This window comes from Carcharodon carcharias, chromosome 20 (assembly GCF_017639515.1).
Source record: "Carcharodon carcharias isolate sCarCar2 chromosome 20, sCarCar2.pri, whole genome shotgun sequence".
Taxonomy (NCBI): Eukaryota; Metazoa; Chordata; class Chondrichthyes; order Lamniformes; family Lamnidae; genus Carcharodon; species Carcharodon carcharias.
The window spans coordinates 106,262,644-106,290,374 of NC_054486.1; the positions used below are offsets into that span (position 1 = coordinate 106,262,644).

A 27,731-nucleotide genomic window follows, 5' to 3' on the forward strand; every position below is an offset into this window, starting at 1 on the left:
GCGACCACTACATTCAAGGCTTCCCTTCTTAACCCTCTCCGTCTCTCTACCTCTCTTTCCTCCTTTAAGACATTCCTTAAAACCTACCTTTATGATCAAGGTTTTGGTCACGTGTATTAATATCTATTTACATGGCGCTGTGTCAAATCTTGTTTGATTTCATTCCATTGGATATTATACTATGTTTAAGAAGTCTTGTAGATAAAAGTTGTTGTTGTTGTCGTTTCACTCACCAATTGAGGGAAACAATAATAGCACACATTGAAAACAACTTGTTAGAAGCGGTGGATGCAAAGGATTGAATATCATCTTCTTAATATTTTCTATATTCTTTTGTATAATTGTTGCTTTTTTTTTGCAAGAATATACTTTATCCATAAAATATCTGAAAGAACATTACAAAACATTTCAAGTGGCCATCACAGAAAATGCAATAATATTCAAGTTTTCTACATAGATCATATTGCACTCTGAGGTACTTCAATACAATTGCGATAATGTAATATTCACTGCATACTTTCAATGCGAGTCATACAGCCCCTCAGTGCACTATGGCTGAAAAGTCTTAGACAGTGACCTTTCCCCACTGCGCCTCTGCGGAGGCTGTCCCAAGCTTTAGCACATCCCTCAGTATGCAGTCCGGGACCTTGGAATGTGCCAGTCTGCAACACTCAGTCAGGGAAAACTCTTGCTGGAACAGACTTGAGGGTCTTCCAGGTCTTGGGATAACTTGCTTAAAGATTCCCTTTAGATAGGGCAAGCAATTAATCTAATCTCATTGCTGCTTAGTATTTTAAATCAGTTGACTCTGGTCATACTGAAAAGAGATTGCCATGATTGAAAGAAGTGAAGTTATAACCATCAGTATTTAATCCACGTTTTTTAAGCTGAAAATGCTTGCTCAAGACACAACTCAAGTCAAAAAATTCCAATTGCACTGAGTGTACGAATCAAGAGGGTACATAATGACAGTTGTACATAAGTACTTGGAAGACCAACAAATTTTGGGCAGACCAAGGAGCATCTTTCATGGAGTTGATGATGCTCCAGCTGCAGCTGACGTTTGTCTCAGTATGTGTCCCTGGGAACAGCCCGTAGAGCACAGAATTCAGTGTCACAGCTCTGCTCAGGATGAACCTCGACAAAAACCACTGCATCTCTCTCCAGACCTTCTTTGCAAATGCACATTCCACAAGGCAGTGAACAACGGTCTCTTCCCCACCACAGCCACCTCAAAGGCAGTGTGTGGAGGGGGTGAGACTCCTGGCATGAAGGAAGCATCAGACGGGGAGGGCTTTTTTCACCACCAGTCAAGCTATGTCTTGGTGCTTGTTGGAAAGTTCTAGCGATGAGGTATTCTGCCAAATGACTGACAGGCTGCTCGGACAACCTTCCGACAGTATCTATCATCTCCTTTTCCCGCAGGTCCTCTAGGACGTTACGTGCCAACCACTGCCTGATGAACTCTTGGTCAAAGGTGTTTCTCTGCATAAATTTTTCCATGAGGGACAGGTGGTATGGCACGGTCTAAATACTTGGAGCATTCTGCGGGAGCGTGGCCAGACCCATCCTTTGCAACACTGGGAACAGGTAGAACCTCAGCACGTAGTGACACTTGGTGTTTGTATACCGAGAGTCTATGCACAGCTTGATGCAGCCGCACACAAAGGTGGCCATCAGAATGTGTTCAGGAAAATTTATACAGCAGTATGTTCCCAGTCCAATTGTTAGTCCTGGTTGGTGGGAATGAGGTGGGCCAGGTGGATCAAATATCAGGAAGAGAACATTAGGGGCCAGTGATCATTGTATCAAAAGGTTTATTCTGACCATGGAAAAGGACAAAAAAAATCCAGAGTAACAATAATTAACTAGAGGAAAGCCAATTTGAATGGGGTAAGAACAGAACTGGGCCAAATAAATTCGAGTCAAAGTCTTGCAGGAAAACTGGTACCTGAACAATGGGCTACCTTCAAAGGTATATTCCCTTGAAAGGGGTAAGGTATGGCAACAAAGCCAGAGCTCCCTGGATGACCAAAGAGATAAACATTAAGATAAAGAAGAAAAAAAACGTGCTTATGACAGATGTCAGATAGAGAATACAATTGAGAATTAGGCTGAATATGGAATGTTCAGGGGGGAGGTGTAAAAGCAAATAATAGAAGCAAAGAGGGAGTATGAAAAGAGACTGGCAGCCAACATTAAAGGGAATCCCAAAGTCTTCTATAGGCATATAAACCATGAAAGGGTGGTAAAAGGAGGAGTAAAGCTGATTAGGGACCAAAAAGGGGATTTATGGATGGAGGCAGAGGGCATTGTTGAGATATTAAATCAATACTTTGCATCTGTCTTGACCAAGTAAGAAGATGCTGCTTAGGCCATGGTGAAAGAGGAGGTAAATCAGAAACTAGATTTAAAATTAATAAGGAGGTGGTACTGGATAGGCTGAGTGTCCTTAAACCTGATAGAGCACCAGGATCAGATGAGATGCATCCAAGGATACTGAGAGATGTGAAAGTGGGAATTTCAGTGGCACTAGCCATAATTTTTAGTCTTCATTAGACTCAGGGTGGTGCCAGAGGACTGGAGAATTGTAAATGTTACACCTTTGTTCCAAAAAGGGTGCAAAGATAAGTAACTACAGGCCAGCCAGTTTAACTTCAATGGTAGGGAAACCTCTAGAAACAATAATCTGGAACAAAATTAATAGTTATATGGATGAATACAGGTTAATTAAAGGAAGCCCAGCATGGATTTCTTAAGGGAAAATTGTATTTAACTAACTTGCTGGAGTTTTTTGAAGAAGTAACAGAGGGTTGATGAGGACAATGCTGTTGATGTGGTGTACATGGACTTCCAAAAGGCATTTGATACAGTGCCACACAACAGACTTGTGAGCAAAGTTATAGCTCATGGAATAAAAGGGACAGCAGCAACACAGATACAAGGTTATCTGAGTGACATACAGGAAACAGAGTGGATGTTTTTCATGCTAGGGGGAGGTTTGTAGCGGTGTTCCCCAGGGGTCAGTGTTGGGACCCTTGCTTTTGCTGACATATATTAATGACTTAGACCTTGGTACACAGGCCAGAATTTCAAAGTTTGTAGATGATACAAAACTTTGAAGCATAGGGAACTGTGACAAGGATGATGTAGAACTTCAAAAGGACAAGTTGATGGAATGGGTGGACAGGTGGCAGATGAAGTTCAATGTGATGAAATGTGAAGTGATTCATTTTGGTAGGAAGAACATGGAGAGACAATGTAAAATAAAGGGCAAAATTCTAAAGGGGGTACAGGAGCAGAGGGATCGGGGCGTATATGTACATAAGTCATAGATGGTGGTAGAACAGATTGAGAGAGCAGTTAATAAAGCACACATTATCATGTACTTTATGTCCCTATTAATAAAGCCTAAGAGCAAGGAGGTTATGTTGGACTTGTATAAGACACTAGTTTGGCCTCAGCTGGAGTATTGCATCCAGTTGTGGGCGCCGCACTTTAGAAAGGATGTGAAGGCATTGGAGAGAGTGCAGCAAAGATCATGACAATGGATCCAGGGATAAGGAACTATGAAGATAGATTAGAGAAGTTAGGGCTATTTTCCTTGGAGAAAAGAAGGCCAAGAGGAGATTTGATAGAGATATTCAAAATCATGGAGGATCTGGACAGAACAGATGGGGAGAAACTGTTCCTATTCCTGAATGAATCAAGAACAAGAGAGCACAGATTTGAAGTAATTGGCAAAAGAAGTAAAAACGATGAGAAAAAACTTTTTCACGCAACAAGTGGTTAAAGTCTGGAATGCACTGCCTGAGAGTGTGGTGGAGGCAGGTTCAATCAAAGCAATAGAAAGGGAATTAGACTGTTATCTGAAAAGGAAGAACGTGCAGGGAAACTCTGAGAAGGCAGGAGAATGACAAGGGAATTGCTCATTAGGAGAGCTGGAGCAGACATGTTGGGCTGAATGGCCACCTTCTGTGAGATTCAGTACATCTATTGTGCAGAATTTCACTTCAAATATTTGACAAATAGATTCCCATACCCACTGTCTCAACAACAGTGTTTCAGCTGCCACAGTACTTTTAACAACCTTTTTTTATTTTCTTAGCTTCCCAAGCTGAAAAACAACATTTTCCATTTTCACTCACAAAAAAATCAAACCAGCTGCACTAGAAAACCCATCAGGACAATTAGCATGTGAAGCATTGCTAAAATGACGAACTTCATGTTCTTTGGATAGGATGGAAACTTAGGTATACATTTGTTCATATTTAATTTTTAAAATGTTTTATTTGTCCTTAAAACACTCTCTACTTTTGGGTGTTTCATCATAGTACTTAACTCCAGTGCATCAAAATGAGCATCTGAACTAGTCTGACTGCACAACCAGTTCAATTGATCGATCAAGCTTAAGAATTGCTCTCTCTCTTCCCTAGATATCAACTATCAACTAACCAGGATGGGAGTAACACTTCCTAAATAGGGTTTTTGATTAAAGCCATTCCAGACCCATTTAGCTTAATATCTTAACCAATATATTTAACAGCCCCACAATCCTGGCTCCCAATTTTAAATTCTACTGAAATTTTATTAATGACAGTTTCTCAAATTCCTCAGTACCATGCAATAAGAAATCATCAATATTCATCATGAAGGTGCCTAAAAGCTTTCCTTTATAATACCAATAAAACAATACGGGATCTGCTTTCAGCTGAACACAACCCATTTTCAGCAAAGTAGGTCTCACTGAAGAATATCATATCCTGGGAGCATCATTCAGGCCCTAGACACATTTGTTTGGTTTCCATAGTTTTCCTCATGCTGCTGATGTGTCTTTGGGTGGTTTCAGAAACTCTTCTCTGAAGAGTCTCACTCTGCTGATACATGGCTTTTCTGTCGATTGACCCACACTCCCATAAATGTGCCAAAGAGCTAAAAAAAAGATTTTAAAGATTATTTTTCCCAGCTATGGATGTGGTAAAATCCACTATCTATATCACCCAGATACTCTTCACAACCCCTAGCAACTAGCCTCACTTTAGCCTTGTAAGTCTTATCTACAAATACTTCTTCAGTACAATTCCATCTATATTGCAAAGTTGGTCGAGCCTTAGCTGCTACCTCAAAATAAACTCTAAACTCTCTTCAACTAAATCTAAATCCCTTTGTTTTGCCTCTCTCAAAAGTTTATCCTCTAGTTTATTGGAAAACTTCATGAACATGAGGACTTCTGCTTCTAGTTCTGTTATGAGACTGTTTTGTGCTTTTATTTCATTGTGTAATCTTTTCAAGCTACAGCCTCTACTTTCACTTTTAATGTCTCTCAGGACTAATACTGTGAGATTTCCTTCTGGCACTACTGGAGATTCTTTCTCTGATATGTGATTATTATCTTACACAACAATCGTTTCAGACTCACTATCAATAGTAGCACTGCGCTTTCTACTTTCCACTCTTTCACTCCATTCTGCCAGTTCATGGACGTCACCCCTTAGCCATCATCCTGAACATTCAACCAATATTTAAAAAGTAGCTTTTCCTGCAAGTCCCACAATTCTTGCAACACTCCATTCTCTAGACTCCTCAGGCACATAGGTAAACCTTCTCTGGGAAATTGACCTGTGGATGTGACAGTTCTGTCACATGTGCCACAGTTACTCACATTACCACTAACTAGCCTTTGATCCACTCATTCTACTCCTCAAGATCTTCGTCACAGAACACATGAGCATTTGAGGTACAAGTACCTTGTTTACTTCTACCAGCTGCTCAGAGTTCAAGATTTTGTAATTAATTCCATTAATCATGAGGAATTAATCTTAACAATTTGATTGCCATGTTTGATAAGTAATGCCTTACTATCATGAATTATTACTTTACCAAGGTCTATTTCCTCCGACCCTCTCTATTGCGTATTAAATCTCCTGAATTAAACTCTGTCTCAAAACGGTCTCGTAAGGTGCATCACTGCTCTCAGAATTTTCTAAGACTTTAGCCTAAATGAAACCTGTCTCCCCACATGTGAAGCATTCAAATGTGCAGAAAAAATTGAATTAATTGTAATATCTTCTACAGCAGAAGGATTATTACACAGCACAGAAGGCAATTTGGGATTTCGCCCATAGATCAATTGACAGGGACTATACCCTCCAACCATCTGGAGTGAATTCTTTGTATAAACCACCCATGCCAACTTGAAGGTTGGTTGATCAGCTAAAGTTTTATGCAGCATTTCATTGGCCCCCACATGATTCCTTTCTCAGAGTCCACAGGTGAAAGGACTACCAGCTGTGGTATTCATGACCATGATGCTTCTGTTCATAAGTTTCGTCATTGACAAATTCCCTTCCATTATCAGTCAAAAACTTCACTGATGCTCCAAGTCCAGTCCATATCCACTGCTCCATGATTTTGTTTGTCATAACCCTTTTGGCCTTGTTACGTATTATTGTAGGATGATTAAGTCTGGTCACCAGGTCTATGAAATGCAGAATAAAATTGCCTTTTTCCCCATACCTCTAGATCCATGGCAATTATTAAAAGTCACGTTCCAATGGAAAACTTACAATAGTACGTGGTGATGTCCTTTGATACTTTTTAAAACAGATTTCAGTCCTTGGGCCCCAACTATTTACAATCTATATTAATGACCTGGATTCAGGGATAGAAGGTACTATAGCTAAATTTGCAGATGACACCAAAATAGGTGGGAAAGTAAGTTGCAATGAAGAATTAAGAAATTTACAAATGGATATGGACAGGTTAGGTGAATGGGCCAAAATTTGGCAGATGGAGTGTAACATGGATAAGTGTGAGGTTATCCATTTTGGTCGGAAGAATAAAAAGGCGACTTATTTTTTAAATGGAGAGAAACTTCAGAATACTTCAGCGCAGAGGGATCTGGGTGTCCTCGTGCATGAATCGCTGAAAGCTAGTCACAGCAGGTACAGCAGGTAATAAGGAAGGCAAATGGAATTTTGGCATTTATTGCTAAAGGAATAGAGTATAAAAATAGGGAAGTGTTGTTGCAACTGTACAAGGCACTGGTGAGACCGCACCTGGAGTACTGTGCACAGTTTTGGTCCCCTTACTTGAGGAAGGATGTAGTTGCACTGGAGGCGGTTCAGAAGAGGTTCACTAGATTGATTCCAGAGATGTGGGGCTTGTCTTATGAGGAGAGATTGAGCAGTTTAGGCCTATACTCGCTAGAAGGATGAGAGAAGATCTAATTGAGACATATAAGATGCCAAAGGGGATAGACAAAGTAGACGTAGAGCAGATGTTTTCCCTTCTGGGGCATTCTAGAACGAGAGGCCATAGTTTTAGGCTAAGAGGTAGTAGATTTAAATCAGAGATCAAGAGGAATTACTTTTCTCAAAGGGTCGTGAATCTGTGGAATTCACTACCTCAGAGTGCAGTGGGTGCCGGGTCGCTGAATAGATTTAAAGAGGAGATAGACAGATTTTGAATTAGTAATGGATTGAAAGGTTATGGGGAGAGGGCGGGAAATTGGAGTTGAGGCCGAAACGAGATCAGCCGTGATCGTAATGAATGGCGGGGCTGGCTTGAGGGGCTGAATTGCCTACTCCTGCTCCTAGTTCTTATGTTCTTATTTCACAGCTCTCAATTATCTCCTCGATTAGTCTCATACACTGAACTTCAACTACACGTGTATCTTTCAGCATGATTTTCAACAAGTAGGTGAGCAAACTGGCTATGTAACTTTGAGACAATTTGATTTTTATGATTCTATGATTCTTATTCTGGTGCTATTAATGCTTGTCTAACACTATGAGAAAGATCAGATTTTGTTAAGGGGATCCAATAATGTTTTGATTGGATAAACTGATTTTCCAAAAATAATTGCCTCATCCATGTCAAGTTTCATTTGTGCCTTTTTCACAGGTTTACTCAAAAGGTATCTCGCTAGACACTACATCAGTACTTACAAAATGGCTTACTCCAGCTACTTCGTAGGGAATTACAACTCTCTTTAGTTACCTAAATGTGCTGTCATCACCAAGCTAAAACAAGTTAGGTGGGATTTTCTAGTCCCAGCCGCCAGCGGGATCTTATGGTCCTGCCAAAGTCAATGGACTCTTGGATGGCTCACCACATCCACTGCGGGAGAACCTGCTGCAGCGGGGCCAGAAAATCCCACCCATAGTATTTTTATATTCCTTAACCTTGCTTCAATCCTCAGCACCTTCCAAATCTCGATCTCTACCACTCAGAAGGAAAGGGAGAGCAGACACAAGATTGGGAATACCACTACTTCCATGTCACACACCAGCTATATCACTGTTCCTTCACAGTTGCTGGGCCAAAAATCTGAAGTTCCCTTCCAAACATTACAATGGGTATACATACACCAGATGAACTGCAGTGGTTCAAGGCAGCGCTTCACCATCATCTTCTCAAGGATAATTAGGGGTGAGCAATAAATGTTGGCTTTCCCAGCTATGCTCACATCCCAAAAACACTGAAAAAAAAACAATTTAACCAATCTATCCCACATACTGTTGAAGTATAAGTACTATCTGGTATTGCAGAGTTAAAGGAATTCACAACTCTCAGATTCATCATAAGACTAAAATTCCTTGCATCCAGTAAAATTTGCTTAGGATTCACCATTATCTTCATCTTCCTCCTAAGAATTCTCGTTGTCATGTGTCATTTCAAGGATCCTGCCTCTTCACTTTGGCTGTTCACTGCACAGTGTTAGAATCATATATCTCAAGACTGAAGTTTTCTTTTACAAAATGGAAGGATTTGGCATGATCTGGACATGTGGATGTTAACCTGGGATTTTTTTCCTTGAAAAGGTCATAAGTTCACCTTGAAAGAGTAAACAAGTAGGCCTTTTCCAAAAAATCACCTGGCCTATATGGTACTTGAGGAGTTGTTTGGTTTGTGTTGAGCTGCAAAGAACTTTAATGAAACTGGGAGACAAAAAAGGCAATCTTGTTGGTGAATAATCTGAGAAAAGAAGGCTCCTTCTCTCTACCTTGCCTGAAATTGTGTGTGGCTATCAGCCAAAGAACCCTTATCTAAGTGTAACTGGTCTGCATTTGGACCTACAAAGCTGGACTAGTTGGTGAGAACTTCCAGGCATCTACCAGCAGCCTGTCTGCACACGAGAGAACTCCAGGTTGACAGCATCAATACCCTGCAGACTTTATCCTTTATTATATAATGCCCATCCTCCAAAGCCCATCTCTGCAGAGAGACTCTGCTTGACCTTTGTTTGTCTGTGTGTGTGTGTGTGTGTGTGTGTGTGTGTGTGTGTGTGTGTGTGTCTTTTTGTGTATGCTGGGGGGAATTCTTTAGGAAGAGATAGATAGTTATACTTCCCGATTACAATTGTGTAATAACCAGTCCTTGCAACTTGCTAAAATAATTTTTGTTTTAAAAATAAATTAAGCATTCTGAGTGTTTGAAAGAAGCCTGGGTACTAGAGGTACACAATTAGCCATTTTGGTGAGAAAATTAAACATTTAAATTAATGGTACAGCCTGTGGAGTAGTGGGGCTTGATAATTCACACGGTCCTCCCATCCCGGTCGTAACAATAATAATACTTTGAATCACAGCTGAAGCAACTACTAGCTGTTCCCATTCCTGGGATTCATTGGCCCATTATTTTTTGTTTCAATTTTGTCTTTTGCTGATTAAAGGTGCTTTCATCGTCATTCTGCCTCTCTTCAATCCTTTATTGTATTGATATCTACATATTTTTAAATCTGGCAATTATTGACTCTTCTATTCTGTGTCACTGCAGAATGTCCTATTTATTCCATGAAGGCTGAAGGAAACTATTTCTCCCTAGGAATCTTTTAAGACAGAAGACATCTGATTAGCACAATCCAATAATACAAATGCTAATACAGATCCAGGGATCCCAAAATTTAATTTCATCAATCTTTTATATAATCTGTGGAACGAATCAATTCCATGGAATGACTATCTGTTTTAAATCAAATTCTGACCTTACCACATTGACATTCTTATAGACCTCAGCCAAGAACTCCAATGCAAGGTCCAAACCTTCATCACTATCCAACCGATAGGCATCCATCTCACTTCTTGTAGGAAGTGACCACGCCAAGGCCATATCTTGTTTTCCTCTTTGGTAAGGACATAACCTGTGCCCACATGCTCACTTCAGTCTTCCATTGGTCAGACTCCAAGAAGGTAGGAGGGAAATTGTAACCCGACAGTTTATACTTGCTTTCTGCCATCTTCTACAAAGGCCACTGGAATTTAGGTTTTCTGTCTGAAAAAAATTCTTATTTTCCAACCTTCCCCTTTAGGTAATCATCCTCTGCTACCATGTTATGCTTAGGAAAGTCAACTGGAATTAATCTTTACACACATTTATTAGCATTTATATACAGAGATGCACATTAGAATGTACACCTCCAACCCAACAACCACAGGTTCAGTCTGTTCCTTTTTATAATCTTTAGAGGAACACAACTGAATCCACAGTTGATGGCCACCACCTGCATATAATTAAACACAATTGAGATACACAATTAACCATTAGTCAGTATTACCGTCATACATACAACCATCCTCTGAATCTACAGAGAGCAAACCATTGTGCTACATGGTTTACCCAAGGTTACTTGTTTATTTTACTCCTATAACTTAATGGTCTGCTGTTAGTAGGCCCTTTGTTGCATATTAAGAATTCAAATTGTTATAATAGACACCAATGAATGATAAAAACCTTAATCCATTATGTGTCATACCCATAATAAATATATGTATTATGCCAACTGATTTTGCAAACTGCCTTTGAACAAATCACTGCACACATAATTGGTGGACTAACATTACACTTGTAAGGTTTTTTTTAAAAAAAACTCTCCACAGAAGAAAAGGGATACAATAGCATAGTGGTCATGTTATTGGACCAATAATCCAGAGGCCTGGACCAAGAACCAGAGACATGAGTTCAAATCCCATCCCTCTGGGAAATCTAAATTTGACTATTAAATAAATTTGAAATAAAAAGCTAATATCTGTAATGGTGGCCATGAAACCTCTGGATTGTCAATGAAAACCCATCTCGTTCACTAATGTCCTTTTGCGAAGAAAAACTACCATCCTTTATAAGTGACATTGGATGCTTAACTGGCCTCTGAAATGGCCTAGCAAACCCCACAGTTTTATTTAAGAAAACAGTTCACCTCCACCTTCTCAAGGGCAATTAGGGATGGGCCTTGCCAGTGACGCCCACATCGCTTGAATGAATCTCAGCATACCCATCAAGAGGTTCTTAATTTAGCTTTGCTTCATTGAATTAACATGACTGCCTTCTGAACTTCTGCATCTGTCCTGAAGCAATTCAAGCAGTTTCAGCTGAGCAGAAAATAGAAGTATTCAGATATTATTTACTTATCAATAAAAGTCACAATCTCTACTTTGAAATAAACATCAGTACCTGGTAATTATTCAGTAAAACAGCAACTCCTATTAAAGAACATTGCACCTATTGCAGGCTCATCTTCATATAATTTAAAACTGAAACCAGCAGGGGCTGTTATTTAATAACTGTGTAAATGTCTACCATCACCCCAAATTTAAAAACTGCTGTGGCAAGTAATTACTTGTTTACACTTAGTCAGGATAAGCATTCAGAGAACAAAACTATCAAAGAGCAGTCAATGGGTGAGTGCAGTTATTCATTTAGATTCTTCAAGGACAAACCTGGATTTTATAAACAGCATTGAAATAATGTAGTCAGTTAATCTAGGATGCAGTTTTTTTAGATCTCTAGTAGGTTCTCTATCATCTCTTATCATTCATGGTTCAAGCCTGGGTGCTCATTTGTCTATCAACATTCTTGGCTTTGCCATCCCCTCTGACCTCAAATGGCACTCCTAAATCTCATCCATGGCTTCTGGGCTCCAAAATGCTTTGGCTTCATTTTTTGTGCCAAACACTTCTTCCTCACCGCCCCCATCACCCCAGCCCCACCCCTCAATAAACCATTATGCTGTAAGCGCTCACAATGACTCCTGTGTCTGAGGAGTACCTTGCACTTTGGAAATAGATACATAAAACGGCCTACCTGCTGACACACAACCATCTCTCACTTCTAGTCCATAAGACCATAAGACTTAGGAGCAGAAGTAGGCCTTTCGAATCTGCTCTGCCATTCAATGAGATCATGGCTGATCTGCTAACTCTCAACTCCACTTTCCTGTCTTTTCCCCTTAACCCTTGATTCCCTTACTGATTAAAAGTCTACCTATCTATCTCAACCTTGAATATACTTAACAACCTAGCCTCTACAGCCCTCTTGATAAAGAATTCCACAGATTAAAAACTAATGTCAGTAATGGTGGCCATGAAACCTCTAGATTGTCAGTGAAAACCATCTGGTTCACTGATGTCCTTTAGTGAGGAAAAACTGTCATCCTTGCCATTATTTATGGCTTGCAAACTCTTTCTCAAATTTTCACATCTTTCTCAGTTTAAAAGTCATATTGTTACAAGAAGCGGTCTTCAGAACTCTAAACTGTAAATACTCCTTCCTGCATATTCTCCTTGGCATGGAAATTAAGATTCATGACACCATCTCCTTATCACATTTTCTCCAACCCACCCTCCCCCCACCACCCTGACCTAAAAACTGTGGGACTCCTCATTTATCTTCACCTTTCCTTCTTCCCGAAATTTAAGACTTTTAAGGCAAAACATTGGAACTGCTCAAACAAAACCTTCGATATGTAACTACTACCTTACATGTGTTACATAAATGTAAAGTATCCTAAAGTGCTGAACAAGGGGAATATCAATAAAAATATTTTTGACATTATTTTGACACTGGGCCAGAGAAGGAGAAATCAGGAAAGATGCAAAAAGCTTAATCAGAGGTGGGTTTTAGGAGCATCTTAAAACAGGAGAGAGAGGTAGAAAGATGGCGAGATTTAGTGTGGGAATTCCAGAGCATAGGGCTGCAGGCAACTGAAGACACAACCACCTATGGTGGATTGGTTAAAATCAGATAAGCACAGGGAACCAGAATTCGAGGAATGCAGGGATCTTGAAAGCTTGAGGGGGCCAGAGGAGGCTACACAAACAAGGAGGGGCAAGGCTGCAGAGGGATCTGAAAACAAGGGTGAACATTTTAATACTGAGATTTCATAGGCCACGGAGCCAGAGAATTTTGGCAAGCAGAGGGTTGATGAGTTAGTGAGATTTGGAACGAGTTTAAGATACTGGTAGCAAAGTTTTGGATGAGTAGAAACCTATGTTGGGTGGAAAATGGAAGCTCCGACAGGAGAGTACCAGAAGATTCAAGTCAAGGGATAATTGTTGTAGGGTGTTGGTTACAGTTCAGTAGGTCTGAAGAAGTCTTCATAGTCTTTAGTGACTCTTAGAATTATTTACAAATATACAGTAAAGGGTACAAGCTAGGTGCTGTCTCCATGCTTGCGGTATACACGGTTCTGTCCAACAGTAGACTGATCCTGGGTGTAGGTCATGAGCTCTCTTACATCACTGTGTGGATGGTACTGTACTCAGTCCCACATTAACCCAATGCCAGAACATTATACTACATCTCCCTCAAGTCTTTATCCAATGTATTTTAAGTGATTATAGATTACCTCATGTCTTAAATTGTTATTACTGTCATACATTTACATTGTCATTACTACATTATCACTACCCCATCTCCCCCCTTCAAGTCCTTCAATCCAAAGGTACAGGCTGTCTGGAGGCTTTATAACCCTTTCATATCTCATTCCCACAATTGTCGGAGGAGTGGTAGGCTCTGTGTCTCCTGGTTCTTCCTGTAGTTTTGGAGGTTGTTCTGGCATCTCGGTATGTTTTCATTCTTTTCTTTCATTCTTTCATGTTGAACCACACTTGGCCGGTTTGGCTGATGTGATGGTTGGTGGTTGCTACTCCAATTTGTTTCTTGTGGCATAGACGAACATTGTATTTGTCTCCTTATTGTTTGTTTCACTTCTTCCATCATTGTGTGGGTCGTGGCGATGTCGTCCGTGGCAGAGAGAGCATTTCTGTGACTAGAATGAGGTTTAGTATACGCTCACCTTTGCATTTCGCTGTTGGCAATGGACGGCTGCTAGCAGGTTCCAGCATATTTTGAGGCTTTAGCATGCTGGCTGGGAATTGCAGCATATGTTCAGTGGTTGCATTGTTTATCTGCTGTACTATCATCGGAGCCAGAGTTTGAAGCTCTTTGGACTGCTGGTTGCTCTCTTTTACATCCTCCACTGGAGGCATGTGGTTATCTCTTTGGTGGTTGGCTGGTCTGACCATTGAAGGTTTTCTAGCTCCTGTATTGAGAAAGGACAAATCTGCTCTCCAAAAAGAGAGGACAGTTCAGAGTTGAAGTCCTATTCACGAAACCCTGTGTTTGTTTGAGTATTCGGGAACTTGAAGTTCTGTATGATTAACAACAGTGGTTGTCTTGGCATCTTCTGCTATTTTGAGTAGATCCAGGGCTACACAGGCATCTCTGCTCAAGAGAGAGAAAGGCTGGTTATGAATGACATACATCAGCTTGAAGATTTGTTTGTTGCCATACCTTAATGGTTCCAGAATCATGTCTATGACTGAAGGTTGGATTCCTCTGGGCCCATAGAGTGGTGTGTCTTTTTTTCGAAGCCAGAGGTCCTTTAACCATGGTTCTTTGTTCAACAGGACTGTTATGATGGCCCCCGCGTCTAATTTAAAATTTGTTAAATGGCCATTGACTGAAATGTCCGCTTTCCAAAATGAGAAACCAAGAAACAAGGTTGTATGTCTTCCGGGCTTTCAGTCTCAACCTCGTGGATGATCTTTTGGCCTTCTGTGCATTTTCAGAGTTTCTGTCCTGTACAGTTTGCTGTAGTTCCCAATCCTGTTGCACTGAAAGCACTGGGCTGAAATGGTAGGACACTGATCTTGCTTGTGGGGGCGCTTTGTTCCACAGTGTTGGCATGGTCGCTCTGCTGGCCAATTTGGGTATTGCTTTCCCTGGCCTGGAGTGTCCCCGTGCTTTTGTTGCTTAACTAGCTGAACTGTGAGCTGGCCTCTGTACCAGGGTTTATTTTCTCCTCTTAAAACGGCCCTGTGCTGCACACGGAGTTCTGACTGTCTAACTATTTGGATTGCCTTTTTCAGGGTTAGATCTTCCTTTGCTTGTGTGATGTCAGAGAGAGCAAAGTCCGTTACTCCTACCACTATTCTCTCTCTGATGAGTTTAGATTTTAAGTCTCCCAATTCACTTGCTTGCAACCTTCTGCCATCCTGTACAGATCATTGATAAATGAACCAACAGGTTCTCTTGGCTGCTAGGCTTGCTTGTTAAATTTAGCTCTTTCAAACATTTTATTGCATCATAGATTGAAATAAACGTAGTAAGATTTTAGTACTCTTTCATATTTAACAGATAATTCATTGATTCCCTGTCTTACAATCATGTCATCTGTGATCAGGCCTACTGAGTAAAGCAGTGTGTTAACTTTATCTAAACCTGAAACAATGCTGTCTCTTAGGAATCTTTTCCTCCAAAGTCCCCAATTATGTGACTGATCTGGGCCTTGGATTGGTCTGAATTGATTTGGAAGTGTGGAATTCTGATCCATGTTAAATTTTTAAAAGTCTAGGGTCTGCTTTAAGAGCTTTCTAAATTTCAAGATAGCATTGCCATTCACTTGGAGACAGAGATTTCCCGCACTTGCCAGATTTGGTGGGTTCTGTTACAATGGCAATTAGGCTCAACTGAAAAAATTTTTTTTCCAAACAAAGGCTGCCTGTATCGACTGCTTGCAGAGTTCTCTAGCTCAAAGTTTTACTTTAACATCACAAATTTGTCAAATCCTGGCTTTTCCTGTCTCACAGCTGACATCAGAAGTTGTGATACTCCCAGAGTATTCAAATAATTATTTCTAAATGTTTTTGAAGCGAGCTTGGACAGGTGTTAAGACAGCGGGGATCAGGTTTTAGCGATGGATTTTTTTCAAACTGCACTTCTGACTCTGAATTATTTAAAGAAGTCTCAGGACTTGCTGTAGCCTGGAATTTTAAAAGATTTAGCTCATCCCTGCTAGGTCTCTGATATTGGAAGCTGAACTTCCAAAGGGATTCAATGGAGTCTCCCACTGCAGTAAGGAATTTTAAATTTTTGCTTCCAGTTTCCAAGCCATTCTTTGGGCCTTTTTCCTGGCAAATTTTCCTCTACACCTCTGCTTCTGGAGCATCTTTTCAGGGCAGACTGCTTTGCTGAACTTTTTCTCAATCTCCCAGCATTTTAGTTCTCCTCTGCATTTTCTGCGAGGTCTTGGGTTTTTCCACAAACTGCCACCACGTTGTAGAGTGTTGATTACAGTCCCATAGGTCTGAAGAAGTCTTTGTACTCATACATAAGATAACTGTAAGTCTTTACTGACTATTAGAACTATTTACAACTATACAATAATGGGTACAAGCAAGGAACCGTCTCCATGCTTGCTAGTACACATGGCTCTGTCCTACATTAGACAGACTCTGGGTGCGAGTCATGTGCTCTCTTACATCACTTTGTGGGAGGTAGTGTACTCAGTCTCACATTAACCCAAATGTGTCAGACCCTTAAACTACAGTAACAAAGGCATCAATGAGGATTTTGGCAAAAGATGAGCTGAGGGAAGGTCAGATTTGAGTGATGTTACAGAGGTGGTGGAAGTGGCAGTCTTAGTGATGGTGCAGACGTGATCAGAAACTCAACCCAAGATCAAACAAAACCTGAGGGTTGTAAACAGCCTTGCCAAGCTACAGTTACCAGGTTTGGTAATGGTGGACTGGGAGTCAAATTTGTGGCAGGGCTCAAGGACAATGGCTTCAGTCTTTCCAATATTTCGTTGGAGTACTGGATATTGGATAAGCCGTGTGACAAATCAGAAATAGTTGTAAAGCTGATACAGCAATGCATAAAGCCACACATGTGGAACTTGATGTGTTTTTGGATGATATTGTTGAACGGTAGTATGTGGTTGAGAAAAAGAAAGTGGCCAAGAATAGATTCTTGTGCAACTCCAGAGCTAACAGGGAAGGAGTGAAAAGAGAAGCCATTGCAGGTCATTCTCTGTCTATTATTAGATAGATAAGCATAGAATCAAACTAGGGCAGTTCCACCCTTGGACAACACCTTCTTAACCTTGCTGGTGTCTTGCATTGTATGGATTAGGTCTTCAATAATATAATATAATAATAATAAAAAAAAATGATGTGGTATATATTTCCATAAATTAGCCAACAGAATTAATGCATTATCACATGGCATATAATATGGTGGTGATGTATTTTGGAGAATAAAGTGGGAGAATGTGAACTTTTCCACTTTGGCTGAAAGAATAGAAAAACAGCATATTATTTAAATGGAGAGAGACTGCAAAACTCTGAGGCACAGAGGGATCTGGATGTCCTGGTATATGAATCACAAAAAGTTAGTATGCAGGTACAGAAGTGTTTAGGAAGACAAATGAAATGTTGTTTATTGCAAGGGGAATGGAATATAAAAGTAGAGGTGCTTGTCACAGTTGTACAGGACGTTGGTGAGACCACATCTGGAGTACTGTATACAGTTTTGGTCTCCTTATTTAAGAAAGGGTATAAATGTGTTAGAAGCATTTCGGAGAAGGTTCACTCAATTGATACCTGGGAAGGGGGCAGGAGAGGTGGTGGGCAGGTTGGGCCAGTATCCATTAGAGTTTGGAAGAATGAGGTGATCTTATTGAAACATATAAGTTCCTGAGGAGACTTGACACGGTGGATGCTGAAAGGATGTTTCCCCTTGTGGGATGGATTAAACTTGGGGACACAGTTTAAAAATAAGAGGCTTCCCATTTAAGATGGAGATGAGATTTTTTTTTCTCTCAGAGGGTCATGAATCTTTGGAACCCTTCGCCAGTGAGTGGTTCAGTGTCATTGTATATTTTTAAGGCAGAGGTAGGTAGATTCTTGACTAACAAGGGAATCAAAAGTTATATGGGGTAGGCAGAATGAAGAGTTGAGGCCACAATCAGATCAGCCATAATCTGAGTGAATAGCAGAGCAGGTTCAAGGGGCTGAATGGCCTACTCCTGCCCCTAATTCATATGTTTATATGTATGCATGTGTTACAGTTCACTCAGGGAGCCCAACTCACTGTGACAACATACATTTTTACATGCATGTTGTAGCCTGGAGCTGTGGATGGTGATGGTAGAGGCTCTAACTTTCTTTCCATCACATGGCTGACCAGGAATCTCTCCAAATCTTATTGCCTGCCATTGTTGGAAGGATTTGCAGGTTGACAATCAACAATGATGAAGAGTCATATGGACTCGAAACGTTAACTGTCTTCCTCTCTGCAGATGCTGTCAGACCTGCTGAGTTTTTCCAGCTATTTTTGTTTTTGTTTCAGATTTCCAGCATCTGCAGTATTTTGCTTTTATCTGACAATCAACATGTTTGGCCACGATATGAATGCGTCTTCCTTGGCCATCAAGCCCTGCATGGGACTCAAACCCCGAGGTTCTGACTCAGAGGCAGAGATGCTACCCACTGCGCCACAAGACCATAGCATATTATGTAACAAAGATTTTGAGAAACTGAGTTTGTATCACAAAAGGTTGCTTTAACACTTGTTCAGTTACCATGATCACAAAGCTTAATAATGCTTTGATAAAGTATGTATAACATATCTAAGCTTAACAATTTCACATGGGTTATTGATCAGAACAAGCAGTGGCCAAATGGCTCCCTTGTGTTGTGCGAGATAGTCAGAAGGGTGGAAGGAGGGAGACAAAAGTAGTCTTCCCCAACATCCTATGTCAGGTGGCATCACTTAAATTTGAGGTAAAGCTTCTATTCATACATAAGCTGGGTAGGAATAGAACATGCAGTTGAAAGCTGTTGTTTCACCCTTGCTCTACGCTCACTGTTTTGACAATGGACCAATGTGCCTCAGCCTCAAACTCAGAATAACCCCTAATGCAAGTGACAGTCTTATGCCACAATAGCCATCCCATAGTTTCAAAACCTACTTAGTGCTGGCACATTCACTTCCAAGTCAGAAGGTCATGGGTTCAAGCCCAACAACAGAAACTTGAGTACAAAATCTAGGCTGACATTTCACTGCAGGACAGAGAGTGTTCTACATGATCAGACATGCTATCTTTTGCACGAAACGTTAAACTGAGCCCTCTCTGCTTGCAGGAACAAATCCCCTAACACTATTTTGAACAGCAAGAGAGTTTTGCCAGTGCAACAGAAACAAAAAAATGCTGGAAAAGTTCAGCAGGTCTGACAGCATCTGTGGCGAGAAAAACAGTTAAAAAAACATTAACTCTGTCTTTCTCTCCACAGATGCTGTCAGACCGGCTGAGTTTTTGCAGCATTTTTTGTTTTTGTTTCAGATTTCCTGCACCGACAGTATTTTGCCTTTATCTTAGAATCCTGTCAGTGCCGTGGCATATAACTTATCCAATATCGCTAAGGCAGATTAGTTGGTTAATTGTGGTCATTGTGAAACCATATTGTGAAAAAAATGGTTGCCTTGTTTCTTAAACTACAATAGTTGCTACACTTCCAAATTATTTCATCGGCTGTAAAGTGTTTTGGGATGTCGCAAAGGTCATGAAAAATGCTATGCAAATGCAGGTCTTTCTTTTTCTTTCAAACTCATTATTCTCAACACAATACAAAAAAAATTGCAAAGTTCGATGAATTACTACGATGAAATGTGACGCTGGAAGAAATTGGGATGGAGTCTCTCTCACACACACACACTTCTCTAAGGTGCTTTCCCCCCCTTTTCTTATTAAAAAATGTATACACTGTAGAAATATGTTCTTTGCCGAAATAAATAACACTATTGTGTTCAAAGTGTTAGATAATCGCGCCAGGTCTTTTCAATGCCATGGCATTACTGGAGGTGTTAACTGCTCCCACTACTGCACATAACTGTCTATTCAGTATAACTCCCGTCTCCTCCCACTTATTTTACAGCTTCGCAAATGCAAAAATCTCCCCGCCACCCCCCCCCCCCCAAACCACAAGAAACAAGCTTCAATTGCGGCAAAAGGGGAAATGCACAAGGGTTATCCAGCCAGATTTTTCTATTGCAACAGCTGCAGATTAAGTTCGTCTGCTTCTACAAAAATACCTTGCTCACCTGAAAAATATGTGATGTTGTTTCATAATAAAGTTTTTAAAAAAGGGAAATCCAGCATCCTTGGACATGCAACATATACAAATCTGTTTGGACACATACCCTGAACAGACATCCTACCACTAAAAATAAACGTATTTAATAGTTGTCAGAAATCATGCACTAGCAGTGTAAATCTAACACGGTTAATAACTCCACACAACCACCAAAAATATGACGAGGGAGGGAGGGAAGGGGAAGGCCTTTAAAAACCTACAAATACCTTTGGGGTCCATCATTATTAATCCCAGCAGTAAGAACAACTGCGGCGTTATTCCCTTCTCCACCCCCGGAAAGATTACCCAAATAAAAAATCATTAGCAAAATTCTCTATGCGCAGGACAGTTCCCACGACTTTTAATGCAACTAAACATCAACCGTGGAAGTACTGGCACAACAAACCCTCGGCTGCAAACTCCTATTTTTTTAAAAAAGGAGCAAAAATAACATGCAGATCTGGCAAAGTACAGCAATGACATTTAATACAGGTCACAGTCTCAGCCTTAAAGCGGCGGCCAAACGTAAAACACGACCCACACACCAATTACAAAAAAAAATACCCGTGAAGATTGATTTTTTTCCCCCTTTCAAGCATTCCAGGCTGCATTTATTTCAAATAATGCATTTTATTTTCTCAGCTGCAAACTTTCGAGTCCTACGCAGGAGAAAGGGTTTTTGTTTTCAATGCAATAGGGTTGTCAGAGGTGCATTTGCAGTCATGCACCTTATTTTTTGTTTCAAAATTCATCAGCCCCCCCCCTTCGCGATGCTGCAGCTGGGGACGGGAAATGTGCTGCCCTGGGTCAAAAGCCGTTAAAAGTGGCTGCTCCCGAGGCCACGGGATTGCGCATCCGGGTCAGGCTCGCGCTCCCGGCGCCGCGGGATCGCGCTCTCCAGGGGGAGCACGGGCGCCCGCAACCGGGCAGGTGCTTCCCCGGTCGGGATCGCGCTCACGGGGTGATTGTGGGGAGGGGGGGGGGGGGGGGGGGGTCCACAGGAACGCGCTCCCTCCTCCACCAACCCTTCGAGGGGGCGGGGCGACAGGAACGCGCTTCCCGTGGAGGCCACGGCACCCGCTCTCTTGGTCGGACTCGCGCGCTCCCTCCCGCAGAGGACGGGGGACGCGCTTCCCGGGGTCGCGCTTTCCCCGGGGCCGCGGACACGCGATCACCGAGTCGGGGACGCGTTCTTACCGTTCTTCAGCTCGTGTTCAACTGTAAACATGTCACCTTCACCAGACCCTTCTTCCATATTTCAAATCTCACACAGCAACAATTCCCAGTCCTTTTTACTTAAGAAATAAGTGATTGAATGCGACGCTATCCCGCGGTGTTCCTTTTTAAATGTTAACATCTATTTAAAAAAACCTCACAAGGCAGAAATCTCCCCTCCCATTGACGGTTACTACTACTCTCACCCACACCCCCCCTCCCCAGTCAACCTAACTTGACAGATCAGGGGCTGCCGCGCCCACCTGGCCTCACCATTGGCTGTCAGCCCCACGCTGAGTGGGCGGGTCCTCCCGTCCCGTGGTCGCCATTGGGTAATGCTGATGTCAAACACACTCTCTCCCCCTCCCCCCCCACCACCACCACCACCACCACCGGCGTGGGTGGGCGGGTAAGGGGGAGGCGTCAGTTCCGGCCAGCAGGTTAGGTTGAGGTGGTTACTACGGCGCTGCTCCTTGTTTTCTGTTCATCTCTCTCGCGCTCTGATTGTGTGTGTGTGTGTGTGTGTATCTCCCCTCCCGGCCCCCCCCCCCCCCCCCCCCCCCCACCCCCACGAGGCTGTCAGTCGAGATTGTCCGTTGCACCCTGAGGACGCGGGAGTGCAACCGACTTCGAGGAGGGAATGGGCAAACCTCCCCCACACGACACGGGGTTGTGTGGGGACTGAAAGGACCTTCGGTGCAGGGAAAGCTTGGCACAGCAGCCCCCCACCCCCCGCTCTTCCCGATAAGAAAGCTTGATGCCTTTGTGGGAAAGCCGCACTGTCTTTCGGCCGAGACATTAAAACCGAGCAGCACCCCCCCCCCCCCCCCCCCCGCCCGCCATTCCCTCAGGGTGGACGTAAAAGATCCCGCACTACAGAGAGCCGGCATGGACTCGATGGGCCCAATGGCCTCCCTTGCGTGGCACAAGGACTTTGATCCCATTTTAAAAAAAAGAGTAGGGGCCATATCCCGGCCCTGAACAGATTACCTCACTGGTATAAATAACTGCGGGATGCTGGAAATCTGAAACAAAAACAGAAAATGCCGGGGTGGGGAAAAACTCAGCAGGTCCAGCAGCATCTGTGGAGGTGGCAGCAGAATTAACGTTTCGGGTCCGTACGACCCTTCTGAGCTGAAGAGAAGTGGAAATGTGATTAAATTCATACTATTTTAAGGAGGAGTAGGGGGAAGGGGAGTGAGGCAGGTGGAGCAGGATAGAAGGCCAGCCATAGGTGGGAGCCAAGGAGCGATGGCCAAAGATGTCATGAACTGAAGGGCGTGTTAATGGTGGTACTTTAAAAAGATTCTGATAATGGCATGAAGTTAGGGAAGTAGCTTGTGATAATAGCAGAACAAGGGAGGCACTGTGTGAAAGAAGAACGTGGAACAAGTAACACAGATGGCCCCGTCGGGGATGGGTGGTGAGGAAAAAGGATAGAAAGTAGAATAGAAGGGGGGATGGGTAAATGAATAAAAATAAGTGGGTTATAAAATAAAAAATGAATATGGGGAAAAAAGGGATTAAAAAAAAAATGGGGTGAGGATGGGGGAGAGAGCTTGTGGTCTGAAGTTGTTGAACTCAACGTTAAGTCCGGAAGGCTGTGAAGTACCTAATCGGAAGCTGAGGCGCTGTTCCTCCAGCTTGTGTGAGGCTTCACTGGAACGTTGCAGCAGGCATGAGAGCAAGATGGTTTGTTGAAATGGCAAGCGACCAGAAGCTCTGGTTCATGCTTGCGGACAGACCAGAGGTGTTCCGCAAAGCAGTCACCCAGACTGCATTTGGTTTATCTCATTGCTGTTTGTGTGTAAATTGGCTGCTATGTTTCCCACATTACAGCAGTGACTACAGTTCATTGGTTGTGAAGTGCTTTGGAATGCCCTACAGTTGTGGAAAGGGCTGTTTAATGCAAGTTTTTTCTATTCTTTCTTTAACTCAAGATTTTCCCAGAATAACCACTTCTGAGTCTCTTAAAGAAACCAGATACACAGCTTAGCTGATAGCACTTTTATCTCTGCATCAAAGGGTTATTGGTTTCAAACTCCAGTCTGGAGACTTCAGAACAAAAATCCAACCTGACGTGCCAATGCAGTGCTGAGTGGATGCTGCAGTGTCAGAGGTATGACCTTTTGGGTGACACATTAAGCCAAGGCTCTGTTATGCAATTTAACATTATTAACGTCCCTAGTTTTTGCATATTTGTGTCATCTGTTGCCAACTGAAAAATCTAATGAGGGTTTGATTTATTGTGAGATTGTGGCCTGATTTTCTTTGCTGTAAATGAAAATTCACTGAAAACCTTCAGAATCAACTACATATCAACAAGTAAGGATGATTAAGGGTGACGTGTTTCGGAATATGACTCAATAATTGATGACGTGTTTGGGAATATGACTCAATAATTGATACCCAAGTAAGCAAGCCTGCAAAGTTCAAAGGCATTGGCCCAGATTTCAGATTTTCTGGGAGGCTCTCCATTGTGGTAAAAACAGCAGAAGTGGCTGAAAATCGTAAGTCTTGCCCCCGAACATGACACTTCCCATTTTCCTGGGGGCTGGGCACGCAAGATTTATGGAGGCAACTGACCATTTAAATTACCAGCTGCCTCCATTGAAGTGTGGTTTTTATAGGTCAGGAGTGTGAAACCTGAAGTGTGCAGATTAGACCAGGTGAGAGCAGGTCTCAACTTTGTGGATTCATTTGGAAAGATGAGGTACCCCTTTGGATCTGGTTCAGTGATACCTTTGGGGAGGTCAGATGCCCTTTGGAATTGTTAAACTTAGGCATAAATGTGCGTTAAAAAGTGCATGAACTCATTACTGTCAAGCTCATTGGAACTGTCAACAGACTTATCAAAATCAACTGTTAAAGCAGTGAGAAGCACCTGTCAAAGAGATCTGTCAAGGCATTTAAAAGTCAGCCTTTTAAATCTTTGAAAAAAATGTCTGGAGCTAAAAAAAATGATTGTTTTTCATTTCTCTCTGTTTGTTGACATAAGGGTTTATATTACTGGATTAGTGCTGCATAACTAATTTCACAACCATCCATTATCACAGTAGGGTGCCTGCCATTTCAGTTTGATTGACAGCTACTGGTAGTTATAGGCTCTTTGGTATGGGACTGTGAAGTCCAATGTGGCTTTATAAGAATTGTGCACTTGAATGAAATGTTTGTTCTATAGGTTTTATTTATTTGAAGGAATGTAAATGTAGTAAATGGGTTTTTATGAATGGGTTTTTTTTTCAGTATAGTGAAACCTGCAATGGACACAGAACTTTATTTTATAGAACTTTATTTCATCTCATCTCTGAATGGGTCCTGAGGTCTTCTCCTGTGGATACTGGGTGAGGGGTGGTGGGTGGAGGAGGATGGATTGGCATGAGTTGGCACTCAGTTGATATAGATGGCATAAAAGGCTATGGTGAGGTAGGTGGAGGGGCATAAGTTGGCATATGGGCTTAAAGGGCCTCAGTGGATAGGTGGAAGGGCATAGGTTACCATGGGGGTTATAAATGGCTATGGGGGGGTGGGTGGATAGGTGTAGGTTGGCATGGAGGGTATGAGGGGTTATGGGGTGGGTGGGGGCCTGAGGTGGCATGGATGGGCATGGGGAATGTGTGGGAGGGTGAAGGCTGGAGGAATGTTTCACGTTTAAACCTTTATTTTGAAATTTTGGACACAGTGCTGGAGCTCCAAGGCAGGTTTTTTGCCCAGCCTGCCTCCACACCTGACATCCTCCTCAGTCCCTCCTGGGTCACCTGCTGCACTTTTAACCACCCCACCCCCGCACCCCCATCCCTGATTGAAAGATTGGTGTCTGGGTGGCCATTTTCAAAGGTTGTGTTTATGGACCTAGGAATTCTCCTATCTGCGTGCACCTGACCTGGGAGAAAAATTCTGGACCACTGTTGATGATTGATTATGCTTACTAACGGAAGCTGGAGTGGTAAAACTGTCACCGGAGAATAACTTGGCCATGATTCAGTGCTAGCACTTTTACCTTTCAGTCAGAAAGTTGTGAGTTTAAAGTCCCACTCCTGAGAGCGGAGTGCCAAATATAGGTTGAGACTCCAGTGTTACACTAGGGGATGCTGCACGATTGGAGGTGCTATTTTTCAAATGTTAAATTGAAGCCCTGTCTGCTCTCTCAGGTAGATGTAAAATATCCCCTGACACTATTCCATAGACCAGAGGAGTTTTCCCTGGTATCCTGATAAATATTTATCCCTCAACCAAAATCACTTAACAACAGGTCATTATCACATTGCTATTTGTGGGAGTTTTCTCTGCACAAATTGGCAGCTGTGTTTCTAACATTACAATGGCTTGAAAATTGCTTCATTGGCTTTGTGATATAATGAAAGGCACTACAGAACTACAAGTCTGCCTTTTTTTTCTCATACTGTGCCAGATAACCATGATGCCTCAAGAATTCATTGGCTGGATGGCGGTCGTTGGATAAGCAGCAATAAGCTTGCCACTGATCTGCTGGGGTAAGCTGCCTAGATTTCAATGGTTAAACCCAAGCTCTACTCCTCCACATACGTGTGAGTCTTTAAGTCTGCCCTACATTTGAATCTTGTTAAATGGGATGTGGAGGGAGAGTGTGTAATACATATTGAACAGACACTAACCCTGCAAATGGTTGAAGGTTTCTCTGTCGCCTGAATAAGAGACTTAGAAATGTGTTAATGAGTTTTTGTATGGGCGATACCTGGCTGGCCAAACAAGAAAACAAATTTGAAAGAGAGCAGAAAGAAAATTTTTAACGAGTATTTTTGTCATGAAGATGATGCACTTCTAAAGAACACTCCTTTCTATCGACTCATATCTATAATATAAATTATACACACACGTACACACATGCATACATTCCTATGTTATATGCGGATGAATTTCCATGGAGGGGTTTCTTAACACACATCTGCAATAACTTTGATGTTTACTTTATTTTACCAGTATTTCTGTAGCTCTTAAGTTGGACAGGTGGGAGAAAATTTCACGCACTGTAAAAATTCATCATTTCTTTTGTAGACAAAACCCTTTCATGTTGTACTCTTGTAACCATGTCAACTGTGACATTCAAGATCAATACTTTTTCATTAAAATAGGCAGCATTTCCAAGGTAAAGTGTTACTAATGAATGAATGAATGAATGAATGACTAACCTTGGACATGGCAACATTACTTAAAGTCATTAGACCTTTAAAGTCTGCTAAGGGCCTGGCAATGATTTAGGCAGTGGTGGCATTGTAATCAAGCTTGTTTAAAACAAAATTTTAAAAAAGATCATGGTAACAAAAAGGTACAATAACAGAACAATGCAAAATTTTCAGTAATGTAATTTTTCTCATTTCTTTCCCTTTTTTTGGATGTCGGAGACGCTGTTAAAGCCGATATTTATTACCCTTCCATAGCTGTTCTTTAAGAAGGTGAGCCACCTTCTTGAGCTGCAGCAGTCAATGTGGCAAAGGTGCTCCCACAGGTGCAGGTGGAAAGGGAGTTGCAGAAATTAATCCAGTGGCACATAAAGTCTACACATATTCACAACCTTTACCTTAAGTTTGCCATCCCCTGCGGCCTCTCTCTACTCCCATGATTACAGAGACTAGACATTGCCTGTGTTTAAAATTCAGACCTGGAAGGAAAACATGGATGTCTAAACTCCAGTGGAAGAAGTGCAATAAGATGGACTGGCTTTTCCAGAATATATAACTGTTTATGACCCAGAGGCCTTTTGAGCGACAAATAGTTCAACCTTTTCCTAGCTGACAACCGGGATCATTCCTTGTAAGTGAGTTTCTTTAAAATGGCCAGCAGAAGCCATAGTCAAAAGAGATCAAAAGATTGCAAGATGGAGCCACTCACCCATTACTAGACAGCCCATGGTGGGGGAAGGAATGGCTGAGAGGGGGGTGTTGCTCTGCTTCCCTGTTCCCTTCCATGTGTGCCAACTTGAGGCTTTCCTTGACACCAGAGGGGCTGAGTGTGTCATGGAATTGAGCAATAGTATTATTTGTTGGATAAGTTTGCTTTACTTATTGCAATTTTGTTCTCTATTTGTTGTATTCCTGTAAAAAGGGGGCAATTGGTGTTTCTCCTGCAATTCCATGACACAGAGACAACTTAGTATCCTTATTGTATTAATTTAGAATTGACATTCAACCATTTCTTGGATATGCATCCCTAACTTGCAGGGGTCCAGGCCACCAGTACCTCAAAAATCATCAAATACCTAAAAGTGATTTTAGAATCTATGAGTAAGACTTGGGCCCAAATCTGCAAAGGTCATGAAACATGTGATACCTTTCTTTTTTTAGT

General features: G+C 41.9%; 2 protein-coding genes across 11 annotated transcripts in view; one reads left to right on the forward strand and one right to left on the reverse strand.

Annotated features, from left to right (window-relative positions):
* LOC121292658 (ribosomal protein S6 kinase alpha-5) overlaps positions 1 to 21,599 on the reverse strand; it is a 220,891-nt gene extending 199,292 nt beyond the window's left edge. For 2 of the 4 annotated variants that reach the window (XM_041214911.1, XM_041214909.1), the window contains exon 1: positions 21,393 to 21,599. In XM_041214911.1, coding sequence (XP_041070845.1) covers positions 21,393 to 21,450 — 58 coding nt within the window. In that variant the 5' untranslated portion in view covers positions 21,451 to 21,599. Of the gene's footprint in view, positions 1 to 233; positions 267 to 20,422; positions 20,475 to 21,392 lie in introns of those variants that run through there. The other 2 variants (XM_041214910.1, XM_041214913.1) reach the window with 2 other exon arrangements.
* A 221-nt stretch (positions 21,600 to 21,820) lies between these two features.
* The window catches only part of dglucy (D-glutamate cyclase), a 69,785-nt gene continuing 63,874 nt past the window's right edge, over positions 21,821 to 27,731 (forward strand). The window contains exons 1-3 of one of the 7 annotated variants that reach the window (XM_041215261.1): positions 21,821 to 21,850; positions 23,436 to 23,529; positions 25,822 to 25,903. The gene's annotated coding sequence lies outside the window, so the exon portion shown is untranslated. Of the gene's footprint in view, positions 21,862 to 23,350; positions 23,530 to 25,821; positions 25,904 to 25,938; positions 25,958 to 27,731 lie in introns of those variants that run through there. The other 6 variants (XM_041215260.1, XM_041215259.1, XM_041215258.1 and 3 more) reach the window with 6 other exon arrangements.